At 44.2% G+C, this 24,793-nt stretch overlaps 3 protein-coding genes and 1 non-coding gene across 6 annotated transcripts in view; 3 read left to right on the forward strand and 1 right to left on the reverse strand.

The window, feature by feature from the left end:
• Positions 1-8,446: 8,446 nt before the first annotated feature.
• On the forward strand, positions 8,447-9,927 carry LOC118426960 (calcium-dependent protein kinase 19-like). Its single transcript, XM_035836592.1, has 3 exons — positions 8,447-8,569; positions 8,998-9,141; positions 9,760-9,927. Exons 1-3 carry the CDS (start codon positions 8,447-8,449, stop codon positions 9,925-9,927), a joined length of 435 nt encoding a protein of 144 aa, XP_035692485.1.
• A 1,304-nt stretch (positions 9,928-11,231) lies between these two features.
• Positions 11,232-11,372, reverse strand: LOC118428340. The gene has a single exon (XR_004832643.1). It is a non-coding gene; the product is annotated as a U4 spliceosomal RNA (small nuclear RNA).
• Positions 11,373-11,996: 624 nt separating this feature from the next.
• The window catches only part of LOC118428338 (creatinase-like), a 19,217-nt gene continuing 6,420 nt past the window's right edge, over positions 11,997-24,793 (forward strand). Inside the window, exons 1-13 of one of the 2 annotated variants that reach the window (XM_035838401.1) lie at positions 11,997-12,170; positions 12,480-12,548; positions 13,627-13,719; positions 14,288-14,992; positions 17,729-17,901; positions 18,050-18,108; positions 18,516-18,714; positions 18,907-19,174; positions 19,457-19,605; positions 19,831-19,945; positions 20,344-20,425; positions 21,009-21,171; positions 21,693-21,921. In XM_035838401.1, coding sequence (XP_035694294.1) covers positions 17,748-17,901; positions 18,050-18,108; positions 18,516-18,714; positions 18,907-19,174; positions 19,457-19,605; positions 19,831-19,945; positions 20,344-20,425; positions 21,009-21,171; positions 21,693-21,895 — 1,392 coding nt within the window. In that variant the 5' untranslated portion in view covers positions 11,997-12,170; positions 12,480-12,548; positions 13,627-13,719; positions 14,288-14,992; positions 17,729-17,747 and the 3' untranslated portion in view covers positions 21,896-21,921. Of the gene's footprint in view, positions 12,171-12,479; positions 12,549-13,626; positions 13,720-14,287; positions 14,993-17,728; positions 17,902-18,049; positions 18,109-18,515; positions 18,715-18,906; positions 19,175-19,456; positions 19,606-19,830; positions 19,946-20,343; positions 20,426-21,008; positions 21,172-21,692; positions 22,006-24,793 lie in introns of those variants that run through there. The other variant, XM_035838400.1, reaches the window with a different exon arrangement.
• The window catches only part of LOC118428337 (creatinase-like), a 7,701-nt gene continuing 6,420 nt past the window's right edge, over positions 23,513-24,793 (forward strand). The window contains exon 1 of one of the 2 annotated variants that reach the window (XM_035838397.1): positions 23,513-23,674. The gene's annotated coding sequence lies outside the window, so the exon portion shown is untranslated. The remainder of the gene's footprint in view (positions 23,675-24,793) is intronic. The other variant, XM_035838398.1, reaches the window with a different exon arrangement.

Consider the following 24,793-nt stretch of genomic DNA (forward strand, 5'->3'; position numbering starts at 1 on the left):
AGACAGTGGTGTCCATTTTGTCTGAGTGGAAATTTCCACTTGGGCTTGCTCCTTGGCAAATTTAGCAATTTAGTTTGAGAACCAGTAGCGCCCGGAGAGGCTACCTAGTTTATTGGTTCGTACTTGGTTGTTCTTTAAGCGTGTCAGTTTGGTTACACGCCTTCAGTTACGTTACGTTTTCAACCCTTGCTGCCCGTGGAGTCCGTGGAGGCTGTCTGATTTACAGGTAGTGTTTTTCAGGGTCTCTGGCAGCTCTGTCTGCTCATATTTTGGTTCCTTTTTAGTTTTATTTGGTTCTAGTTAAAGCTGCATTATGAAGCGTCCTCTTTCAATAAAAGTTGCCGTGTACCGTGATCGGTTAACGTATGAACAAGTGTTTACTTTGCTGAGCGAGGTTTCGGCTCCCATGAGCAGCATTCAGGCTGTTCAGTCTCTGGGACCAAACTCATTCGACGTGTCATTTTCCTCGGTACACGAGCGTACATTGTATGCGGGGAAACTGTCTGGTTTAGACGCCGTGGATGTGTCATCTTACGCGGCGGCGGAGATAATTGTCACGGCCACAAGAATTCCGTATGAGCTCGATGACAACTATGTCAGGAACTGGTTAAATCAATACTGTGCCGTCATCACGTCCCGTATGGTAACATACCGGGACAGACCGACCATCAAAAATGGGAACCGGCAATATAAAGTAGTTTTAAAGCCGGGATGCAATATCCCATCAGCATGGAAAATGTTTGACGGGAGGATGGTTTTCTTCAGGTACGTGGGGCAGCCCCGTACCTGCTTGAGATGCAACCAGGAAGGCCATGAGTCGGCAAATTGTGCAGTAACATTTTGCAACAAATGCCAATCCATTGGGCATTTGGCCATGGATTGTACCAACGATGTTGTGTGCCTCAGTTGCAGGGCAGAGGGACATACGGCCCGCCGTTGTCCCCTGTCCTTCGCAAACAGGATTAAGATGGGAGCCAGTTGGGCTAAGAGCCAAGAGCTCCCGGCAGGTGTGAGTCAGGTCCGTGAACACCATGATGGAGGGGTTCCTCAGGCTGTAAATAAGCCTGGTCGGTCGGAACTGGCCCATGTTTCTGACGCAGTGTCTGATGTTTCTGATCCTGTTTCGCCTCCAGGTCACCCTGGCAGTGTGGACCCGGGTACTTCTTCGGCTGTGAAGTCGGATGTTTCTTCTCCGGTCGCGGAGCCGGAGGTTTCTCCTCCGGTCGCGGTGGTTGAGCCGTCTGAGGACTTGCTGTCGGAGGCCGCTCCTTCTCTGACCAAGTTTTCTCCGGTCGCGGTGGTTGAGCCGTCTGAGGACGTGCTGTCGGAGGCCGCTCCTTCTCTGGCCAAGTCTTCTCCGGTCGCGGTGGTTGAGCCGTCTGAGGACGTGCTGTCGGAGGCCGCTCCTTCTCTGGCCAAGCCTGGCCTTTCTTCCTCTTCTAGCGAGCAGGTACCCTCAACATCTGCTGCTCCGGTACCGGCCCCTCGCGCCCGGTCCCAGAGAAGGAGGCGTAAGGCGGCCAGTCCTATCCGACCTGTTACTCGTCGGTACATGTGTCAGGGTTGTGAGTTGGATTACACAATCACTCTGGAGGTGGTGTCTTGTCATCAGTGCAAGGCAGACATAACTCCAGAATCTGCTCTCCTTGCTTTCTGTGAGGGCCCAGTTTGTCAAAGCGATAATCGCCTCTTTCTTTGTCAGAGCTGCCATGATGGCAACTCTGATATTGCTGACAAAGATTCCAGGAAAAGGTGTAGGGGTGATTCCAGTGAGGGATCTGCCTCTGCAAAGACTTTGTCGAAAGGAAAAAAGATTCGTAAGGAGCCGGATTCCGACTCCAGTCTTGTTATCGAGGAGTTTCCCTCGGACAGTCTTCGTTCTGTGGACGGTAACGAGTCTGACTCTACTGTTGGCTCCAGAAGCCTCATCATTGATGAGGATACTTCGGATGCCTCTCAGGCTCCAAGTCCCGATTTGGTAGCAAAGGCGAGAGCCATTGTCATCTCCTCTGACTTGTACAAGAATAAGGCTGTCCTGTGTGCAACCAGTTTATTTCTCATGGTTGTGACGAACTCTTGCATAGTTTTAGGTCTTTGAAATCTCATCTTGCAAAGGCGCATGGCATCTCCGGGGACATTGTGCCTTGTAAGGTTGGTAATTGTTCGAGGTTTTTTAAAACCACCATGTTATGTCTCAAGCACCTCTACAATGTCCACCCCCAATTTGTTAACCGAATTGGTGTGGAAGGAATTGATGATCTGTACCACTAATTCCTCACATTCCGATGTTGTTTGACATTCCTTCTCTATGTAGCCTCATGGTTCTTATTGCTACACTCAATGTCTGTGGGCTCCGTAGTCCGCAGAAGAGGAGGCAGGTTTTCGGCTTTTGCCGTCAACATAAATTTGACGTTGTTTGCCTCCAAGAGTGCCATGTTTCGTCAACATCTGAAGCGGTGCTCTGGGAGAAGGAATGGGGAGGCCAAGCGTTTTGGGCATTGGGCTCCTCCCAATCTAGAGGTGTGGGTATTTTACTCTCTCCATCTTTCAATTTTGATGTGGTTAAAAAGTCTTGTGACGACAGTGGGCGTGTTGTCTGTGTCGTCTTGTCCGATGGTGCGCGTAATTTCAAAGTTTGTAACATGTATGCTCCTAACATTTCTGCGGAGCGTACTGGATTTTTTAAAAATTTGTATAAGTTTCTGTCGGGGGCTGAGCCCCTTATTTTGTGCGGTGATTTTAACTGCGTTGAAGATGTTGATATTGATAAGAGGGGCGGGAACCCAGCTTATGGTAGTGGCGGTTCCACCGTTTTAAAAGACATTTGCGCCGATTTTAATGTGCATGACTCTTGGAGACATGAGAATCCTTCTAAAAAGGTCTTCACTTGGAGACAGCCGACCAAAGGTATTGCCTGTCGGCTGGACCGATTTTATTCGTCTAAATGCCTCGTCGTTTCAAACTACTGTTTTTTACCCGCATATTTTACAGACCATGACTGTGTGTCCTTGTCAATTTTACCGGATGTGAAGAAGAAGCCTGGCTTGTGGAAATGTAATGTCTCGATCTTAAAAAGAGACAAAGTTTTAAATGATTTTAAACTCGCTTTTAACAATTGGAAGACTTTGAAACCAGGTTTTCCTTCTTTGCGAGCCTGGTGGGACGATGTAAAGGCTAGAACTCGCTCTCTCTTGATCAGAATTTCTTGTGAACTGGCTAGGGAGAGACGGGAGTCCATGTTTACCTTGAATAATGAACTTGTCGATCTCACCAACAAGATGAACGACGGGGCCTCCTCGGCGGACATCTTGCGTAGGTATGAATGTACTAAGTCTTCCTTGTCCGAGTTGTCCGCTGAGGAGGCTCGCGGTGCTTTTGTTCGGTCCAGAGTCAAGCAATTTGTCGAGGGGGAAAAATGTACCTCGTATTTTGTAAGCCAGGCCTCTTCCCGAAGTAGGCAGCGACGCATTTCTTCGGTCAGAGATTCTACTGGACGTGTTGTCCAAGATGACGAGGAGATTTTAGATGTTTTTAAGCTATTTTATGAAGACCTTTTTAGTGCTGAGCCTATTGATAAGTGTGAGGCGAATAACCTTTGTAACAATTTAGAAGGGTCTTTGGATCCTGATGAAGTCTCTTCATTAGAAGGTCCTCTTTCATTGGATGAGCTTTGGGCTGCATTGCGCAGTATGGAGAATAATAAGTCCCCTGGCAGTGACGGTCTCCCTAAGGAATTTTATGTCGCTTTTTGGGACGTCATTGCCGGGGATCTCCTCTCAGTTTTTGAGGAAGTTTTTTCTTCTGGCGAGCTCTCTCAGAGCCAGAGTTTTGGTGTTATTACTCTCCTTCCAAAAAAAGGGGACCCTCTGGACCCGAAGAACCGTCGCCCCATCTCTTTGTTAAATTGCGATTATAAGATTCTTGCAAAGGTCCTTAACAATAGGCTTAAGATGGTTGCCGCCTCGGTCATCAGTCCTGACCAGACATGCGGTATACCAGGCCGGTCGATACAATGTAACCTACTTTTGATGAGAGATATCATTACATATGTTAATATGAATAACTTTGACTGTGCGATCATTTCTCTGGATCAGGCCAAGGCCTTTGATAGAGTGAATATTGATTTTCTTCACTTGACTCTTACGAAGATGGGTTTTGGCCCGGTTTTCCGCAAATGGGTTGCTATATTGTACCACAACATTACCAGTGCTGTTCTCGTCAATGGGTCGCTATCATCTTCTTTTTCTCTCTCAAGAGGTGTTCGGCAGGGGTGCCCTATGTCACCCCTGCTGTACGCAATTTCTTTGGAGCCATTTGCCGCTACAGTAAGGGCCGACGCTGCGATTCACGGCCTCAGGTTGCCTGGTGGCCGTGAAGTTAAGATCTCGCAGTATGCGGACGATAACTCGGCTATTGTTACAACCGATGAGTCGATCCGCCGGCTCTTTGCTGTTATTGATATGTATAACAGAGGTTCCGGGTCTCTTTTAAATCTTGACAAATGTATGGGTCTCTGGCTAGGTAGTTGGAGGAAAAGACTCGATTGTCCGAAGAATTTTAAATGGACATCTGTATCCATACGTTTATTGGGAGGTACTTTTGGAAGTGTTAATATGCCTTTAGTCAACTGGAGGGAGAGGCAAGCTAAGTTTGAAGCGGTTCTGCGAAGGTGGGACAGCTTCTCTTTATCCTTCGCTGGCAAGGTTGTCGTCGTTAATAACCTTGCTTTATCTACTTTGTGGTATATTGCTCCTGTATTTTCTCCTCCCGAGTCAGTCGTCAAGGACATTACGAGAGCCGTCTTTAAGTTTTTCTGGAGTTCTCGTGCAGAAATGGTCTCTAGACAGACAGTTATGCTACCTTTGGACAAAGGTGGATGGGATCTCATTGATTTTGGAGTGAAGGCCAATTGTTTTTATTGTCGGCCGTTTACCAATATTCTTGACCGGCCGGATCTTCCATGGGTCCAGTTGGCAAAATATTGGCTGGGTTTTTTTGCCCGTCGTTTTGAACCATCATCGTGGTCTAACAGTTCCCCCCACTCTCCTGAGGCTCCACCTCACTATTCTTTGATGCGGAAGCTCACCTTGGAATTTGTTAATGCTTCTGCTTCGAAGACTTGGGACAAGATATGCACCGTGCAGTCTTTGTACAAAGCTGCCATTTTAGCTCGTTCTCATACCCCTTCCGCTTGTTTTTTAGAGCGGGGTGTTGATTGGTCACTTGTTTTTTCAACGGTGCATAACACTCTCCTTGAGAATAACCTAAAGGAGCTTTCCTGGAAGGTCGCACATGGGGCTCTCAAAACCAACTACTTGACTTGTTCGATTTGGCACAGAACTCCTTCCCCTCTTTGTCCGAGGAGAAACTGTAGAGCTACGGAGACCGTTACCCATGCCATCTGGTCTTGTGGCGAGGTGCTCCTGACCTGGACTTGGGTCGAAGGATTCATTAGGCGATGGGTGGTCTCTAGTTTTCGTGTTTCTCGCGCGGTCGCTCTCTATGGTGTTATGTCGTCTACCCTGAAGAAGTGTAAGAGAGATGTCTGCACCTACATTTTGGCCGTCGCTCGGTCTAAGATTTGGTGGTCCAGGTGTCAGGCTCTCTTTGACAATAATTTCGTATCTCACATTGAGCTGGTGTCTCTAATCAAGGAGGCTCTTAGGTTTAAACTCAAGATGGAGTTTGTTCGACTTGGTTCTGAAAGTTTCTTGGCTGAGTGGTGCCAATCTGTTAGATGGGCAAATGTGCGGACGGGAGTTTTGGTTCTACGTTTTTAGAGTCCTTGTCGTAGTAGTCTTTGTTTGGTGCTACAGTCTGTCTTTGCTATTGGTGGATTGTCTGTTAGATGTTCAGTGTGTGTGGTCAGTCCTTCACTATGGTGTTCTCCTTCTACTCTCTAGTCCTCTTTATAATTTCCAGTTTGCTTTGATGTGTCGTTTCTTGGCAGAAGGGTGGGCGGGTGCAAGTCTGCCTCGGGTGGAATGGCACATCCTTTTTCTTTGTTTCCATTCATGAGTTGTTTCTTCTTATATTATGATGGTTTTCAGTTTGGTCTCTGTCTGTATTACTAAAACTGTTTGTATACCCAAAATAACAAAGGGCCTTTGGAAGGGGCTTTGGAAGGGCTGGGTTAACAGGTCCGTCCATCCATGGAACCATGGAAGAAAGCTGGCGTAAAGCCTTGCCGGCGGCAAGGCAAACAAGTGCTGTAATTAAGCCTTTTACAGTACTTTATGCCAAAAATTTTACTTGGATCATTTTACCAACTATCTTATGCCTATCTATACCAAATGTTACTCATACCAGGGTACAGGGGTGCAAAATATACCGTTATAAGACCATCAACAACAGTCGCACGGAGCTAACAGCGCAGCGAAAATACCATCGCTAGCGTTTCAACTTCGGATAACAAGTTATAAGTACTGTTGAACTCAGTAACGTTAAAGTTTGTTTTTAGTTGCCTTTGACGGTTTGACCTGAAATAGTGTTACGCTAAACTCCTGAAGAGAAGTTAAGTGACTGCTGCGATTATCATAGATATGCCCCTAAGAACTGATACAATATAAAGCCTTCTGAATAGTCTAAAATGCGAGAGCCTTAGGCGGGCTTCGCTCCCACTGGCGGGAACACTGCTATATACGGGATCATGAGGCCCCGCTTATGAATATTAATAAGCCTTTGGCCTCCTCTTCGCTGATTGGCTAGGTCTTTGATTCAATTAACTCTCCGGCTGACAGGTGTGGCTCTGTGCGGGGTCACGGAAGGTCACGTCAGGAGGCCAAAAGAAAACAAATTTCCCCTCAGAAAAGTGCCAAAATTAATCATTTTAAAGTTGTTTATGTCAAAAATTTTACTTGAATCTTGTTACCAAGTATCTAATGCCTATCTATACCAAATTTCAGGTCATTTAATTGTAATACCAGGGTACAGGAGCCAAAAGTGTCCTTTTTTGGTCAAAAATTGGCCAAAAATCGCAAAAATAAGCATTTTGTTGCAGTGTACACCAAAAGTGTTATTGAATTTATATGAAGGGATTATCAAGGCACATCTGTGTCAAATTTCAGCTCATTCGGTTGCAATACCAAGGTACAGGAGCCAAAAGTGTCCTTTTTTGGTCAAAAATTGGTCAAAAAATCGCAAAAATAAGCATTTTGTTGTACTGTACACCAAAAGTGTTATTGAATTTATATGAAGAGATTATCAAGCCACATCTCTGTCAAATTTCAGCTCATTTGGTTGTAATACCAGGGTACAGGGGCTAAAAGTGTCCTTTTTGGGTAAAAAATTGGTCAAAAAATCGCAAAAATAAGCATTTTGTTGTACTGTACACCAAAAGTGTTATCGAATTTATATGGGGGCATTATTAAGGCACATCTCTGTCAAATTTCAGCTCATTTGATTGTAATACCAGGGTACAGGGGCCAAAATATACAGTTTTGGTCTAAAATTGACCAAAAAATCTCAATAAAATCATTTTAGAGGCAGATATGAAAAAACTGAGAAAACAGCATCAAGGTATTGGCCCATTCTACCCCTGTGCCAAATTTCAGGTCATTCGGTCCAGGAACGGCGGAGATGAATCACTTTGAAGATTTGACAGGAGAAAGAAGAAAGAAACATTACGAATACAATATATTTCACCATACTATGTATGGCTAAAATATAATAATGGCTTACCTAGTATCTATGTTGCGCCAATCACAATAAGTGAACAACCTTTTATCACTGTAAATCACTTTTTGGTACATTTTAGTCATTGTACATGGTGTTAGATTCAGTGACAACACTGCAGTTTCCAATAACCTACTCATTTGGGCTTCATACGCAAATACGTCGAACTTCGTCAAAGTGACCGCAAGGGAAAATTATCACAACCTCGCAAAGTTGGTACAGTTTCCCACTGCAAACTGGGTTCAAAGCAAATGAAGATGCATTTCAACTGGCCCAAACTGGATTGACCGCTTCGTCAGTCCTGTCAATGTGTACGTGTCGACCCCGCCTTCTTTTCCAGACAGTCACTGTGAATTACCGGCATTATTAACACGTCTGGCGCGGACTTTCTCCGGTAAAGGTGAGTTTGTTTCGCAAATGGTTACATTTCACCACAATTTCCAGCTCTAGGGTCAAGTTAAATGCCTGAAAAAGCCAGGGGAGGTTGTAGATTTGTCTTGGACTTTTCAGGATCGGCTATGTGACGGCTTGTACTTTGGCAGAGCACTTGTGACTTTAAACAATTAGTGTTTCATGTGTACGTAGAGTACTTTTAAAGAGAATGGGTAAGATTATGCACCTGAGTGTGAAGAAGAAGACGAAATGTCTGGCTAACCAGCTTTATATCATTGCTGCTTCTTTATTTGTGGGAGGGCAATAGTTGGTAACAGCAAGTACATTAAAGTGCCCTTTGTTGACAAACAGGTTTTCTGTTACTTGACTTCAGGGCAATATGACAGACTCAGAGAAGGTTTTCAGTAAGCATGACGTCAACAAAGACGGTAAAATGAGCTCCAAAGAGCTGGAGGCAGCGCTGAAAGAGCTGGGCGTGCCTGCTAGCTCCACTCTTATACAGGTACGGATAAGTGAACTCTGTACATGTAGACCACTGTATAACTGCAAATATAGACATACATAACACTGAAAATATAGACAAATGATAGACACATATACAGACATATAAAACATTGTATATTAGTAACTGGGAAAGTCAGAAGTGTAAATATGCATGTGTATTATGCCCTTCGTACTCAACTGTCATTACATATACAAGTAAGGAATGTATCAGGGAACCCCCAGGTTTAACCATGAAGCATGTCGTATAATAATTACGTCGCGGTCACGTGAGTGCAAACCCTGCCAAAGGAAAACCGGACGTGACGTACCTGACAATGTGTCCATGGTGACGACCAGTCGTGACTATAAACATTATAATCAAATCCCGCAAGATATGGCAAATGTATTCAGTCATTTCACAACAGAATCCTTTTCCACCTCACATAGGGAATTCTGGCTCAGTACGACAAGCCGCCCCATGATGGGTTCATAAGCTTGACTGAGTTCCAGAACCTGGCGACTGACATGGAGGCCATCACGAAGACGGGGCTTGAGGAAACCCTCAAACACTTTACTGAGACCTACGACAAGGTAAGGCGACAAAGGATATGTCTTGACTCTTGTGTCAACCATATAAAGGATTTTCTTTCAAATGTTCGATGTAAGGCCAAACTGACTTGATTTCTGACATCCACGCGCCGATGTTGAGATGTCCGCTTTCGTTTTCTCTCGAGCTCGTCTGCACGTTGTTCTGCCAAGGGCTGGGTCATTATTATCTGAGAAGTTAGTCCAATGCTAAAAGCTTCCTCCCTAGAACTATAACTTTATGTTATAAGCTTCCTCGTGATTGCTTCCATGTAGGTGTTGTCTAAAGCTTAAATTATATCAATACTAAGGAGGCCAGACATCTGCCTTGGTGTAGTTCAGTCCAAAACACCAGAGTGGTTAACGAGCTGTGTTTCATCGTGCGTGATATGAAGTAACTGCAGCTAGTGGTAACGTACTAGTATAACAATTGTTCATAAAATAGGATATCACGGTGTTTTCAAACTGCAATATGTTAAAAATAATGCAGTATGAAGCCACCGTCCGGCGACTTGATATCCCTAAATGTAGCCATGTTTTTAAAGACAACGAACATAGCTAACCCCTCGGATAAAGGTGAACTGGTTTAAGATTGACAAGTTTATGATAACTTTACTCCGACAGGATGGCAGTGGCTTCATCACTCGTGACGAACTGAAGGCAGGGATGGTGACACTCGGCATGGGCAGTGATGACGCCACCGTCAACGCCATCATCCAGATGTCTGACGTGAACAACGACGGCAAGATCAGTGTCCAGGAGTTCGCAGCAGTCATCGGCCACGGGAAGTAACCAGTCGCCTAGAAGACGACTGCAAAGGCGCCTCTTCCAAACAAACGCCCCACGGATCTGTCCCCCTCGGGAAGCAGCTCCGTAGAGCCCACCAGTTCGTGTTACACCATTCACCGCTCCTGCGCAGATGACTGTCTATACAGCTTTACCTCGGAGAGGCTCTACTAAACCGGGCTGAGGTTTCCACTTTTGTGTTGTGATGTTTCCAGCTATCCGGCAATCGGAGAATCAGCTTTACATGCATAAAACACAAACAGCTGGTTACTGTGCTTAGAGACCACACCGACAAAAGTGTAAACCTCAGCCCGGTTTAGCAAAGCCTCTACCAAGCTATACTGTTTTGGACACTGGTAGGTCTTTGTAGGAGAATGTTGTTACACAGACTAGCTATTCCCTGCCTATATTGCTAAGTCACGTCACAAATTGCTGGTACAATCCTTTTGCTGTGAACTTTCTCAAGCGGGTACGTGTAATTTGCTTATTGAGTATATCTTTCTGGTAACGCGGTATCTCTACGATTAAAAGTTTTTTTTGGCATATTCATAATCAAGGTCTCGAAGAGTTAACTGGAAAAGATTGTCTGGTGAACATTTAGCGTGTTCTAAGTACGTAGTATGTACCCATGGCCAGCTGATTGTCATTTTCACTAGTTGGTCATTAAGCATTTTTAACATTGGTGGAGAAAGCAAAATAAAAGGCTGGTGCATACACACCAGACGATATCTCTAATGTTTCTTTGTCTGCCATGTTTCACTTAATCTGTTGCCATTTCTAATTACTATACTAACACGCACCCCCCTTGAAAGTATTCCCTCCAAGTTTTTCACACAAGACGAAACGACCGGGAACACCTGCATCACAATACATGTGGGGACATGTCCAAGACCAGTTTGAATGCACAATGCATTCAAGGATCTAGTTCAAGACGCGTTCAGCACTTGGTAAAAATACCACGTTACTGACTGACTGGCAAAATGAACTGACTGGCAAAACAATGAATGAAGACCTTTATTGCGCATTTTTGCCCCACTGGTGCCCCAATAGATGTGTAAATGGCAGAACCTGTTGACTGTTCTCCAAGCAGAGGTTCGGCTCCGGCTGTTTTCAACGTGTTTCTTAGGCGTTTTATCGAAGGTGGCAGACATGAAGAAAACAACACAAAATGCTAATAGAAAGCCCGATCGATAAAACACGTCAATAAAACTGCAGAAACCGAACGTCTGCTTGGAGAGTACCTGTTGACCATGTCATGATCAATGTCAATAACTCGTGTATTTGTACTAACTTTGGTTTGATATTGGGGGCCCCCGTAGGGGCTCACAAAAATTGCCATAGTGGACGGTATTTCACGTCCCCCAGGCGGGGTATTGGGAAAAGTTTTCAACTAGCAATAATCACGCCTCGGTTGGACCTCATTGGCTATGATATCGCCTCTGCGCAAAGCTGATGAGTAAATTTTGTTTTGCGCCCCACGCTAGGAACAACGACATTTTGTTTGTGGTGAAGTTCAATTACTAAAACAATTTTAGGCTATACATACTTTAAGAATACTGAGGCTTCAAAGATCTATTCATTGAGTACGACCTTATTTGTACTGATTTTAATAGTCATATACGCTTCTTCGACGTCTTTATCAATTAGATGTTACAATGATCAACTTGAACTAATGTATATCAAATTCAAGGGTGAACTTGCCTCATTATCATAAATTATGCGTTGGATAACAGTCAAGTACAGTAGCAGCGTCGGGTCAGAGGTCAAGGCTCTTTGAGGATAATTTCACCAAGGAGGTTTTATGAGATTTCGCGCACAAAATATGTACCAAGAATTCGAACTAATGAGAAGACGTAACTGATGATGGGCAATAGTTTAACACATTGTACTTTGAAATATATTTGCAGGGAAATACCAAGGTTAAAATACAGCCCGATCTGATGTAATCGGCCGCGCGGGCCAACTTTCGTCTTGATTAGTCCAATCAACGGTCGAGACGAGCAGGTGACCGGCCTCCGCCAATCAAAACACTGCATGCTTCATTCATGAATTTTAATTACTTGCAATGCATACATAATCGGTGTCTCCTTTCTGTTTCTATCAACTTTCTTGGTGGCTCCAGAACTGTCGTGTCTTCCGTCATCAAGACAACATGAGGTCCTCTACTCTATCCGTCCTATTAATGGCCATTGTCTGCTGTTTCCTTCTCTTCGAAGTTGCTCAATGCGAAGACAGCAATGCTGCAGCTGGTAAGCACTACTTACTAGTAGACCTTTTGGGAAAGATTTATACAAGAGGACTATTTCAACCTCCTTGATTTATTCTAGCCCCAATAAGACGGGTGTATGTGTGCATAGCTAAAGTAACAAACGACACCATCGACAAGGACTAAGGGATGTGGAGTCATGTGATTCCGAATGCTAAGCATGTTAAGAAATCCAAGTTGTATAAAAGATGTCTTGGCAGCGATGACTGCGAACGGATTGATTGATATTTGTGAAATTGTTTCGAAAACCTCGTCTTACCGCCAAGTGACGCTACTCTGCATTTTTTCCCAGAGTTTGACAGTCCCGACTTCCTCATGGACAAGAAAGCGGTCAGAGGCTACATCAAAAGGGCGGACAACAGTGAGTACATTTCTGCCATGTCAAAGAATCAAGTTATCGTGCATCATTTTGGCATGTATGCAAACAAGGAGCTTGAAGCAAGCAATGAGGTTTTAAAGGTCTCGTTTCAACCTCATTATGCAGAAAAATGTAATATCAAGGTGGACCGCCTTGGTAACACATAATAACGATACTTTTTGAAAAAAAAGTTGGCCGTGCGATTCTGTAGCGAGTGCAGAAACCTGGACTTGTCGTCCACGGTATTGACAAACCACAAATTATACATCGATGCCGTCTCTGCGCCACGCGCTTTGTGCACTACAAAAAGGATCTAACACAAATTGCACAAATACACACCAGACTGTCAGACAGTACATGACTGACTGTCCCAGGTGTATGCAAAACACTTTCAGAGCCGGTAACACTGATTACAATAGATTAATTGCTTCATTTCCATAAGAAATTATTGCCGACAAAAGGTTAATTTACAGCACACAAATGTACCTGTTGACACATCCGTAGAAAATGATACTAGTAACAGTCACTGATTGTGTGCATCTACATGTATATGCAAACACTACAGTACGTCCTCAACTATAAAGATAACATTCAACTGATAGGCTTAGCTCAGCCTAATACGCTGATCTGTCAATGTGTTGTTTTGATGTTGTCGGTAGTTGTTTGATGTGACTTTACTGGGTTTTTTTACATGCTTTTCATTCAGATTGAAATATTTCTTAAACCAAGTTTTTGATGCCATGATAGTGTTTTATCTACGGTGACTCTTAACAAACAAAGAAGAAAGCTCACAGAGCTTGGCCTTGGTTGATAATCAGAATACGTCAACAAATATGTAGCCTCCACGTGGCCTTCCTACGGGGGTTCGGAATTGTAGAATTCGGTTTTAAAAAATCGAGAAATTGGTCAGGGGAGTCAGCCATAGCCTAGATTTTATGTTTCTTCGCCGACGAAACTCCCCTGGCGAATTAGTTGCTGCCGTCAAGTTCACGGAGTCTCTGGGAAAGACAGGGGCTGGTCTTTTCAAAGATAATGCCAACAATGCTGCATGTATGACACGTTTTCTCGTTCATAATTACAGAAGCGAAGGCAGCACATGATATCCACGCCATGATGATATCCATGGGACTGAAGAAGCGGGCAAAGAAATTCATGAAAAGAGAAAAGGCTCGAAGTAAGTATTTTCTTTTCTTATAAAATTTACCTCCTTTTTACCCTGACCAACAAGTAACGCCCCGTCATATCCTGTAAATACGACTTCACTGACCAGTCTGGATGACAGCGTTTGTTGTACAAAACCAAGTGTACAGCTATCTATTCAAGACCAACATTTCCGTGACCGCCTGTCATCTTCCTCAGGGCGATACACATCTACTAGAATTACATGTACACATGTAGTATGTATACGTTTGGGACCGCATCTGTTAGCAGCGGCACCTAGCTGCAGTGGTAATACTGCAGTAGAACCACTCGATAGTGATTGCCCCGAGGAAGGTGACAGGTGGTCACCCACCGAAACGTCGGTCTTGAATAAAAACACTTGCCTGGTTCTGTTCAAAGAACTTACCTGCAAGACCATTGATATCCTGTGACTTGCCAAACTGATGAAACTATTCACAAATCTTCAAACGTTTGTTTGAAAAGTAGTTGATGACAATATCATGCTTAGAACATTAGATCGCTTTCCACTCAATAATGACTCCCAGAAACTATAAGTTTAATACCATTGTTTCTCCCTACAGTGGAAAAGCGTCACCAAAAGCGTAGGAACGACCGAAGAAAGAACGGCATTTCCAAGCGTACTGACAGTCACTCCGCCCGAAGCCATGGAGGAAATACCCGCCGGAACGGTTAGAGCGGCCGAGGCGGCTACGGAGGGCGAGGACACTACGGCTAGTCACTTAGATCATTGCTGCTTTACCATATGACGAATAGGCCTGTTTTTTTTTTTAGTTACAACGAATTTAGTAACCATTGTCAGTATGCCCGGATGATGATGAACAGCCACAGGTGTAACTTCAATGTCTATTAAATGAAAACATTGTAGACATGCACTAAATGTTAAGAACTCCATCCTGGGATTTATAAAATAAAGTTATACATGTATTCTTCAAGCAGATGTTTAATGATCCGAAGACGCACTAATTATAGGGCAGGGACGAGATAATTACATGTAGAATCCATATCTTTTGTGTCTTGTAGGGGGTAGCTATCTTGGAAGGAGTGCCTTTTGTGATGTCCCTCTTAACAGGACATAGGAGCGGGGACTAAGGCTACTTTTGTGGTTGGACGAGTTGGACGAGTTGGTACATTGTGTTAGGATCCACCCTTAGGCTCCAGTGTGAATGTACTCATTTCAAGGAGGTTCTATAACCCCCCTTCTCATTTCAATCCAGACTTCTATATGGATTGTGTGGTTTGATTCTTGAACAGGTCCACGCAAAAGGGTATGTAAATTTAGTTTTCTTTGCATAGTCGTATGTAAAACACACAAGAATTCAGAAGAATTGAGTGGATCTGCGCTTGCTTTTTGTAAGTAACATATAAAATCTGGGTAATTCATTTTACATGTTTACCCCCGCCAAGAAGCGTATGTTTTCGGTTATTGCCTTCGACAAGAAGGCTATGGAAACGGTTGAGCTTGGATTTTTTTGGTCTTTATCTTGTTCTCAGTGTAGCTTATTCAGGGAGAGAATACAATAACGTTATGTGTCAAGGTGATATACAAATTGGTGGGGTAAGACGTCGTAGTCCAACTATGTCGCAGTGTGGCTGAAAATACGTAGTTCGGATTACTGTAAATGCTTAAAGTTTTGACCCGGATAGAAAACCACATACGACGTAGTTCAGTCAGGCTGTACTGCTGGCAACTACGGCGTACTTCAGGTTTAAGCCGTATCGGACCCGCTTCTGTGAGCTACGTCGTAGTAAGCGTAAGTACGCCGTAGTTGGCTGAAGTACGCAGTAGTTGAATTTTGACCGGAATAGAAAACCATAAACGTTATGTGTAAAGGTGAGGTAGCACTAATTGATGGGGTAAGACAGTGTGTAGTCCAGCTATTTCGCAGTATGGCTGAAAGTACCTAGTTTGGGTAACATATTACTAGCCTGTGTTTACACAATCTCTCACCACTGGCTGGGGTAAATGAGGGGGTGGTTACTGCCGGGCTAGCAGCGCGATTTAGTCAGGCTAGGATTATTACGACGTAGTTGACTCAGACCGGTACCGTATGTCAGGCAACTACGACGTACTTGGGAAAGCTGAGTCGTATTTGAGCCAGTTGTGTGAATTACTGGCCCGATTGTAGTCGAGTCAGGCCGTACTTCACTGGCATGGCGGCAACTACGGCGTACTTCAGGAAGTTAAGCTGTATCGGATCCAGTTCTGTGAACTACGGCGTAGTTCGGCAAAGTACGGCGTAGTTGGCCGAAGTACGGCGTAGTTGAGTTTTGACCGGAATAGAAAACCATAAACGTACGTATCCATACATACTGCACCTATCCAGACTGTGGGCGAGGCGGTATGTTATTGTGCCATTGGCAGCGTAAAGCCGTGTGCAAACAGTGCCAGGTCAAACGAAGTACAAGTTTTTATCGTCAGAAACTCAGTACATGACCGTGGTCTTCGCTTTCATGTACGAACAGATCGGCCTGACAGTGCCAGCAAAGCTCCGTAAGTTGTTTCTCTTGTCAGGAGTTTACTGTTGCTGTTTAATACTGGATGGTCTTCGCTCTCATGATGGAAACTCAGTGAATTTGTACATGTATCAGGAAGTCGCTGGGTTGATTGTTGAGCTTTACTCTGATCGAGCGTTTGTTTCAGAAGGACAAAGTCCGCCGTGGAAGGGTATAGCCTCCATAAGCCCTTCCTACGGGGGTGCGGAGATCGCAGAGTTCGGCAAAAAAATCAGGAAACTGGCCAAGAGAGCCAGTCCACGCAAACTATTCTCCTTATAATAAATACCCAGCGTACTCGGTCTGATAGAGACTATGAGGGTATACCACGGCCGCAGTTTGCAGGTACAAACTGCGGCCGTGGTTGGGACGCCATTCCAACAGTTTTGGTACATTGTAGACAGTTGTATGACTTGTATAGGTACAAACTGCGGCCGTGGTATGCCCTCCTTACTCTCCAAGCAGAGGTTATATCATGTTAGGCTCCGGCTGTTTTTTCAAACGTTTTTTTTTAATCCGGGACTTTCTATATGCTGTGTCAAAACGACTTTAAAAAACGTTAAAAAACAGCCAGAGCCTAACCTCTGCTTGGAGAGTATACCCTCCTAGACCTAGTTAGATACACATATGTACCAAGTCGGGTGCCAGCAAGATCACCTGTGCTCTTGTGATAAGATCAGACTGACCCACACAGAAGTGGGGGTCGTCACTTTATGTTTCACGTCTTGAATTGAGACGCCATGCCAATGAAGCCGAGGGCAAACGTCCAGAACGCATAATCTTTTTATATTATAGTATCGGAGAGTCATCACCAGTTCAGTAGGCGCATTTATTATGTTTAGTCAGACGAACTAAAAGTACCGCACCCTAAATATACCTGGTAACTAACAGACCAGTGAGCTAAATGTGCTACTTAATTGGCTGTATAGTGGCGGAGAGCCATCTGGCTGTCAGTTGGACATCATACACTAGACGTCGGCAGAAACGTCGACGGTTCTTGACAGAGCCCAGGCCAGTGAGCTACCGTAGTGTGCCAATTAATTGGGTGAACTACGATATATTTCACTTTTGTCTGGAATATAAAATCATACTGCTAGTCTAACAGAAACTCTTATTTAGGTCAGCTTTCGTGCTCGGTCATTAAGGGTTAGCCTTTTGTAAACGAATTCACCTCTGTACATTAATCAATAGAATAGGGTGTTCACGGTACCCCCAAATCCACTTGCATTTTGATAATTGCAACAAAAAAGTGTCTAGATATCCAGTCTGTGACTAAAATTGTAAAGTTGTAACCTCCACCAGGCCTTTCTACAGGGGTATCGTAGAATTCGGCAAAAATTGGGACATAGGCCAGGAGAGTCAGTCCAGACGGCTGCGCAGTCGACCAACTCCTGTGGTGGCAAAACTCCCCTGGTGAATTATTCTCCCTATAATAGCCAGCATAATCAGTCTGGTAGTTGTATCCTGATATCAAGTGTTTAGTCTAAAGTCTATTAAATCCCTTTCAGTTGCATTTACAGTAGTAACATGTTGAAGTTGCTGACGTCACGTTCCCGGATTCTCTGGGAGAAGGGCCTGCCCAACTTACAGAAGGTGACAGCTGCAGTACCTGTAGTTCTCGCAAGATGTCAGCATTCTCCGACAGGCCATGGGTCAGGTCCAACCTCCTTGGGGAGTCTAGGTGAGGAGTTTCTTTCGTTCGGGTGTGGGGTAAATATTTTGCGTCAAGATGAGTGGAAGAGCACGTTTTGTGTGAGTGTGTGTACGCCGCGCCACGCACAGTGTGACACAGATTAATTTTACTACAACTTTTCCTTCCTGTACAAAAGGTTCCCTGCCGAAGTTCGACCTGACCGCTCGGCTCCTGGACATGCGGAACGGGCAGAAGGTAATCTCTACAACAGATTCAGTTAAGATTCATGGCAATGAAAATTATCTATTATTATGAGGAGATCGCACTTTTCAGGTGTGTATGTCTAGCCTTGAAAATTGAAACTATAAAGCAGATAACCAGTTGAATGTTACGTCTCTGTCTCTGAATCGTTCCGGTCAGCAATCATACACACCGGCAGACTGGCTGATGCATACAGTTTCTTGCCTTAGGCCGTAACCCGCGAACTGTGAACGTGTTGGGGGTGATTAGGGGGTTAAAACCTCTTTATCTTCGGTACAACCGTCATATGTACACGTCGTATTCTTACATGCCGAATCAGCATTCCACCGTAAAGCTATAAAATGATTAGAATCGGGTTCTTGTTTTAATGAGACACTCACGACATGTCCTACCATTGACAGGTTCAACCGACCTTCTCAATGGAGGAACTCCAGCGGAGGCTGAGCGAGCTGCGTGCTCTCATGCTCAGCAGTAAGATAGATGCAGCCCTCTTTACTTCACACCACAACATCAACTACTACTGCGACTTCCTGCACACTTCATTCGGCCGGACCTTCGGGCTGGTCGTCACCATGGACAACGTGCTCTCCATATCCGCAGGTACGTCACATCCGGTGAATAGACATTCCCACAAGGTCAATGTTTGCACTCACGTGACTATGACGTAAGTATTTTAACCATGCTGGATGATTAGATCTGAGTACTAGTATTTGATTTGCATTCTGTACATCATTATCTTCGATCTGTGTTAATGGTGGGTCTGACTTTTAATTTCCTTTTGTAACCTTGCAGCCGTTGACGGCGGTCAGCCTTGGAGAAGGACGCAGATCGGCGAGAACGTCGTCTACACGGACTGGGAGCGTGACAACTTCTACCACGCGGTCCAACTGGAGCTAGCGGGGCGAGGCCTCTTGACGCTCGGCGTTGAGTTCGACCACATGACGCTAGATGGCTTCACCAAGCTGAACCTCGCCGTGCCCGACATGCAGAAAGTAGACATAGGGAAGCCTGCCATGCGCCTGCGCATGAAGAAATCCGAAGAGGAGATTGCGCTCATCAGGTGTGTATGACCAACGTTTTCTTGCCACGTATCGTCACGTTTCACTGTTCTGACAGGTGTGCCCTGAAAATAGAAAAATGCATATAGGGCTGTATTTTGATGTCTACTGTATCGTTATCTATAAGGTATAACATATAACATATTGTATAGAATATATTGGTCAAAGGGTTGAATCCAAATCATCTAATATCTAGCTAGAATTGACGTTCGAATTTTTCTATTCTTGTCTCCCCACCCTTTCCCATGTTCCTGCATCTGCGCGTATGCGGTCCGTTGGAACAGAGAGGGCGCGCGTATTGCCGACCTGGGCGGGTGGGCTGTGGTGGAGGCGCTAGAAGAAGGCGTGCCTGAGTACGAGCTGGCGATGCACGCCTCCAACACCATGATACGGGAAATTGCCAGGACCTACCCGCATGGCGAACTCATGAACAGTCAGTTCAAACTTGCTTATAATGAGGTTGTGGGCATATGACGTCACGGCCGCCTTGTTGGCTGGTTAAACCTAGAAGAGGCAGACTAATATACTAGTATATGATCTGTAATGATCATTCTTCTTTGCCGGGATACCATTCAAGTTTTTTTTTAGTATGCCGATGTTTAAAGAATCTTCAGGCGCCAGTTCTTAAGACAGAGGTTTTCCCCTTCTCTCCATCCAGCTTGGGCCTGGATCCAGTCAGGGATCAACACTGACGGAGGACACAACCCTCTGACGTCACGGCGCGTGCGCAGTGGAGACATCCTGTCACTCAATACCTTCGCAATGATTGCTGGGTATGACTGTAATTTGTGAATTTTGTCACATTTGATATGAAGTCTTGAATTCTTCGTAATTGGCTCGTAGTCTGAATACTTTTGTTAATCTCTACAGTATATGAGATTTTGACTCGGAGACTTACCCGTACTAGTATAAGGTGTCTGTACTCGCATGATTATGACGTAAGTATATTACGGAACATGATGGAATTTTCAACTTAGAAATGCAAATTTTTCATATACTGTAACGTAATCATGATACTTTGCACATACCAAATTTTAGCTCCAGGTTCAACAGGCCAACTTAGTTGCTGCAAATCACATGCAAACACCCAATATTGTGTGTCCTATATTCATTTTGTAATTATGTGTTGAAGTTAATCCTGATGACTTCTTTGTCCTTCTCATGATCATAGGTACTACATTGCCATGGAGAGGAACGCATTCCTGAACCACGCCTCCGACGCACATCTCCGACTTTGGGAGATCAACTGTAAAGTAAGGCTGGTCTCTATCTTGCCATGTCAAGGTCGTCTTATTCGGCTGAGATGACAAACTACAGCAACAGACCAAGTGCACTTTTTGTTTGGTGTCGGAGCTTATATAATAGTTCAGTGTGTCGTTATCTTGTGCGTTCCTTTGTGCATGTTTTGTCAATAAAAAAAACTAAAAGAAACCCTTAACTATATGTGGATTCGTCTTGGGATAATCGTTGATCGATGTGCATCAACTATCGCGTGACGAAAACTATTCAACGGTCATAGACATATGTCGGCGATCAGTACTCAGTGACTTACTTGCCTTAGTTGGAAAAAGTCGCTCTTTTAGCACTTCAGTTTCAGTTTATTTATTTATCAGGCAAGTACACATCGCCTACTGCCGTTTTTCAATGCCTCCTGGGGGACCGGGGAGACCCCAGGAGGCCCCAACATAAAATACCACAACATTACAACAGCTGATCAAAATGAAGGTCAACTTAAATAACTAAACGTTTGTTCGTAATTCATAACTTTTTGGCACTGAATGATTTACGTCCTACACTGTATGTCTCTACCGTTGTCCACATCCCTGTGCCCACCAGGTATACCGGCGGGGCCTGGAGCTGATCCGGCCGGGAGCGCGCTGCTGTGACATCGCCACTGAGCTGAACGAGATGTACCGGGAACGCGGGCTGCTGCAGTACCGCCCGATCGGCTATGGCCACTCCTTCGGCGTCATGTGCACTTACTACGGCAGGGAAGCAGGTAGGAGAACTGATTTACTCAAATATTCGTTTGGTATTCGTTGGTATTCAAGGTCTGAAGCGCCTCTGTAGTTCCGAAGAAAGCTGCTAGAGGACCCAAACGCATGTCACTTCTGTCTGAGCACAAGTGCTATAAAACCGTGGCAATCTCTTGTTCATAACGCGAGATATCAAAACCGGAAGTTCTGAAGCAGTGCCAAGGACAGCCGCCAGGGACCAAAACTAGTGATAATTTCTTCGATCGGACATGGCCTAACCACATACGAATTTCATGACAATGATCCATCCTTCGATGCTAAATCACATACGTTGTACAAACAAACACTACCAAAAACATCATCAAAATGAAAGTTTTTTTTTTTATATCAGCGTATATTCTCGAAGTATAACGTTAAGTAATGGTATGTTTTAAGTTAAGAATTCGAGCATCAATATAGTATTACAAAATAACGTTAACGTTAACTCTGAATCAAACGCGTGGCCTTCAGGTCTGAACCCTTTCCCTTCCGTTCTTGTTCCCAGATTTGGAGCTGCGAGAGGACGTCCAGACCGTTCTCGAGCCCGGGATGGTCGTCTCCATGGAGCCGATGATCAACATTCCCGAGGGCATGCCGGGAGCGGGCGGTTACCGGGAGCACGACATCCTGGTGGTGACGGAGGACGGGGCGGAGAACATTACAGGCTTCCCCGTTGGTCCGGAACACAACATCATCAAGAAGGCATAGTCATGCCCGTATAAGGCATTAGTAAGGTCGTCAAATGGAGAAAACCGGATCGTTATCAAAACATCAACCAGATGTAATCGAATAAAGGATAAACTTCTCAAATTAAATGATATAAGTCTTGTTTCTTGTTTCTTGTATGGTTACTGGGTAACACCCCTTGTGTTAATGTTGGGGCAATCCACCCAGGGCGCGGTACTGTTGTCTTATTGGCCGTTCCTTGGGTGTTGTAACACCTCTTTCTTGAACTTAACGGGGTCGGTTTGAATGGTTGTTGAATATGGTAGACTATACCAGTCGGTAGTGGTTCTTGGGAAATATGAGTATTTGAGACAGTCTTTATTGGTCTTTATGAATTTATATGGGTTTGGGTGGTTATGTCGAGATTGCCTTGGTTTCAGCTGCAAATAGGAGTCAACCGGCAGGGCTAGTAGACCTCGTCAAGATTTCTGGGGAATTGTAAGTCTGTTGGCTGCTCTTCAATTTTTGAGTGTATCCCATCCCAAGTCCGAGACTAGTTTAGTGGCGCTTGTCGGCTTGACTGAGAGTTTGAACAGTTAGGTTCATTTAAGACAAATCTGGCCGCTCTTTTTTGGACCGCTTCTAGCTTAGAAATGTGGTCTTTATGATGGGGATTCCACGCTGCACTAGCATATTGAAGATGGGCAATTACCTGCTTGAAAAATGATATGACGTTATAGTAGATCAATACAACGCCATTAGACTATACTAAGACATGTAACGTTATGATATCATAGATAAAGCTTTCCCATTATATATAACAAAATATAAATGGAATTTACAAAGTATTTGGGGGCGGGGGGTCATTTGATATCGACAAAGAATATACTAATCTTTACAAGGGACCATTTCACTCACTAACTTGATTGTCACAAAGCGCGTTTAGAGTGTCTGAGGAGATCTCATTACTACCTCATCCGGTTGTACACCTTTCTATCTTCTCTTTTAGACGGTGTCTGACTGGCCGATGGGGTTGTATATTAAGTACAGGTTGCACGCTGAAATTTCTCGCCATCGTAATATTGCAGACTTTCTAGTCCTATTAAACCCATCATGATACGTCCTTACTTACTAGCGCGCTCACACATCCGCCAATTTCTTTTTACATTGAGTTGAAGCTCGCAAAACCCATTTACCTACATGGACCAGGTTTTCTTAAAAGTGCAATTTAGATAGCTTATAACGTATTCAATACAACTATCAAATCTTACGGGCCGGATTTAATTGATGAACTAGAGGGGAACTAACTGATAGGAAATAGTCCAGCAAAGGGTTCGTTAAAATCGGTTGCCAAACGGCTTGAACAGCAATCTGCTACTTATTTAAACGTAGCCCGTGAACTTTTAAAGGTATATTACGTAAGATTTGAACAAAACAGTAAATAGCTGCTTTTCCTACTTTTTCTTTACATTGTTAGGTCAATCAACCATATAGCATCGCATTTCAATACACAGGGAGAGATGCTGCGACATCATTGCAATTCTCAGTAATTACTGGTTGACATGCTTAATTAAATATGCCGCCACCACAGCTTACTAAGATCAGCCCATATTCTGTACCTGCGGTAACACAGGTGTTACTGCTCGAACCAATTATAATTACGTCTCCAATGACTACACATTTGCATAACATGAACATTTAAATAGGGCCCAGTCCATCCCCATTCCCTCGAGCTCATTTCTACTTCCAGACCCGAGAAGAAGAGTAGGAAAGAAGACTCCAGAGGACAGTCTCATCGTGATCGTCCTGACAAGAAACTCGGTAAGTAGCAAGTTCATGCACCGTTGTCTTTCACGTTAGGCCACAGCAAGTAAATTTTATGGATGACATCCTCTGCAGACTGCAAAAATAGTGCAATAGGGCGAAAGAAAAACAAGATGGGTGAAAGAAAACAAGATGGCTACATTTTCAAAAATAGGCACCATAAAGTTGTGATGAATGTTGTAACAAGAATTAAAGGGACAAAACATGGTATCAGAGTCAACAAGGCATTCATTCCTGTATTCAAGACATGTACTGGTGTGGTAAAAGTGACACTAGTGTAGTAGACTGGCATCACCAACAAAGTTGGTAACCACACTCATGGCTTCCATATTGGTGTCACTTTTACAACTATCCAATAAGTTTCATTTCTACAACTACAGCCCTGGTTACCTCGCAAGTGTCACTTCTACAAGTACAATTATTAGGCTACAATACAACATATTTGCTCATTTTGGTACTTTATCGTCATGTTGACCATCCCTGCAGAAGAAAAAAAATCTTGTTTTTTTTTTCTGAAATCAGGCGAAAATTAATGCGCGCGCTGATGTCATCCATAGAATTTACCTGCTGTGGCCTTACAATGTTAACAGACGCTTCCACATTTCGGCCGCACTACTTTTTTTGCCTCTACGTCATGCGGGTAGATACTGTGTTCTGCTACGCCATGAGACACCACGCCATGCCGACGAAGCCGAAGGCGAATGTGAAGAACGTTTAATCTTCTTATAAATAGTAGCGGATATCCACTTGACTTTCAGTTGGACATCATACACTTGGTGTCAGTAGAAACGTACAGGTTCTTGACTGAGGCCAGCATCAGACCACACGACTCCCTTAGGGAATAACATGTGATTAGAATGGCTCAGATATCCAACAAAAGATAGTGAATAGACAGGTTAGGTTTGTTTAGTTCATAGTTCAAAGGTTACAGATCAGCACGTACATGCAAATTTTGCCTCACAATTGGGAGTGTATCAACATATACGAGTAGTAGAGGTAAGGATGACGAGAATATATTTCGTCATTGAATTCTATTCTCCAAGCAGAGGTTGGGTCGCGGAGATATCGTAGTAGCAATCGGAAAACTTACCGGCACGTCTCCCTTACGAGGAAGCG

The sequence above is a fragment of the Branchiostoma floridae genome, chromosome 12 (genome assembly GCF_000003815.2).
Source record: "Branchiostoma floridae strain S238N-H82 chromosome 12, Bfl_VNyyK, whole genome shotgun sequence".
Taxonomy (NCBI): domain Eukaryota; kingdom Metazoa; phylum Chordata; class Leptocardii; order Amphioxiformes; family Branchiostomatidae; genus Branchiostoma; species Branchiostoma floridae.

Bases quoted from the DNA above. Each gene is read 5' to 3' on its own strand.
- LOC118426960 (XM_035836592.1), top strand. From the start codon at position 8,447: ATGACAGACTCAGAGAAGGTTTTCAGTAAGCATGACGTCAACAAAGAC. The intron at 8,570-8,997 runs GTACGGATAAGT...CACCTCACATAG, and splicing joins CTAGCTCCACTCTTATACAG to GGAATTCTGGCTCAGTACGA. The intron at 9,142-9,759 runs GTAAGGCGACAA...TTACTCCGACAG, and splicing joins TTACTGAGACCTACGACAAG to GATGGCAGTGGCTTCATCAC.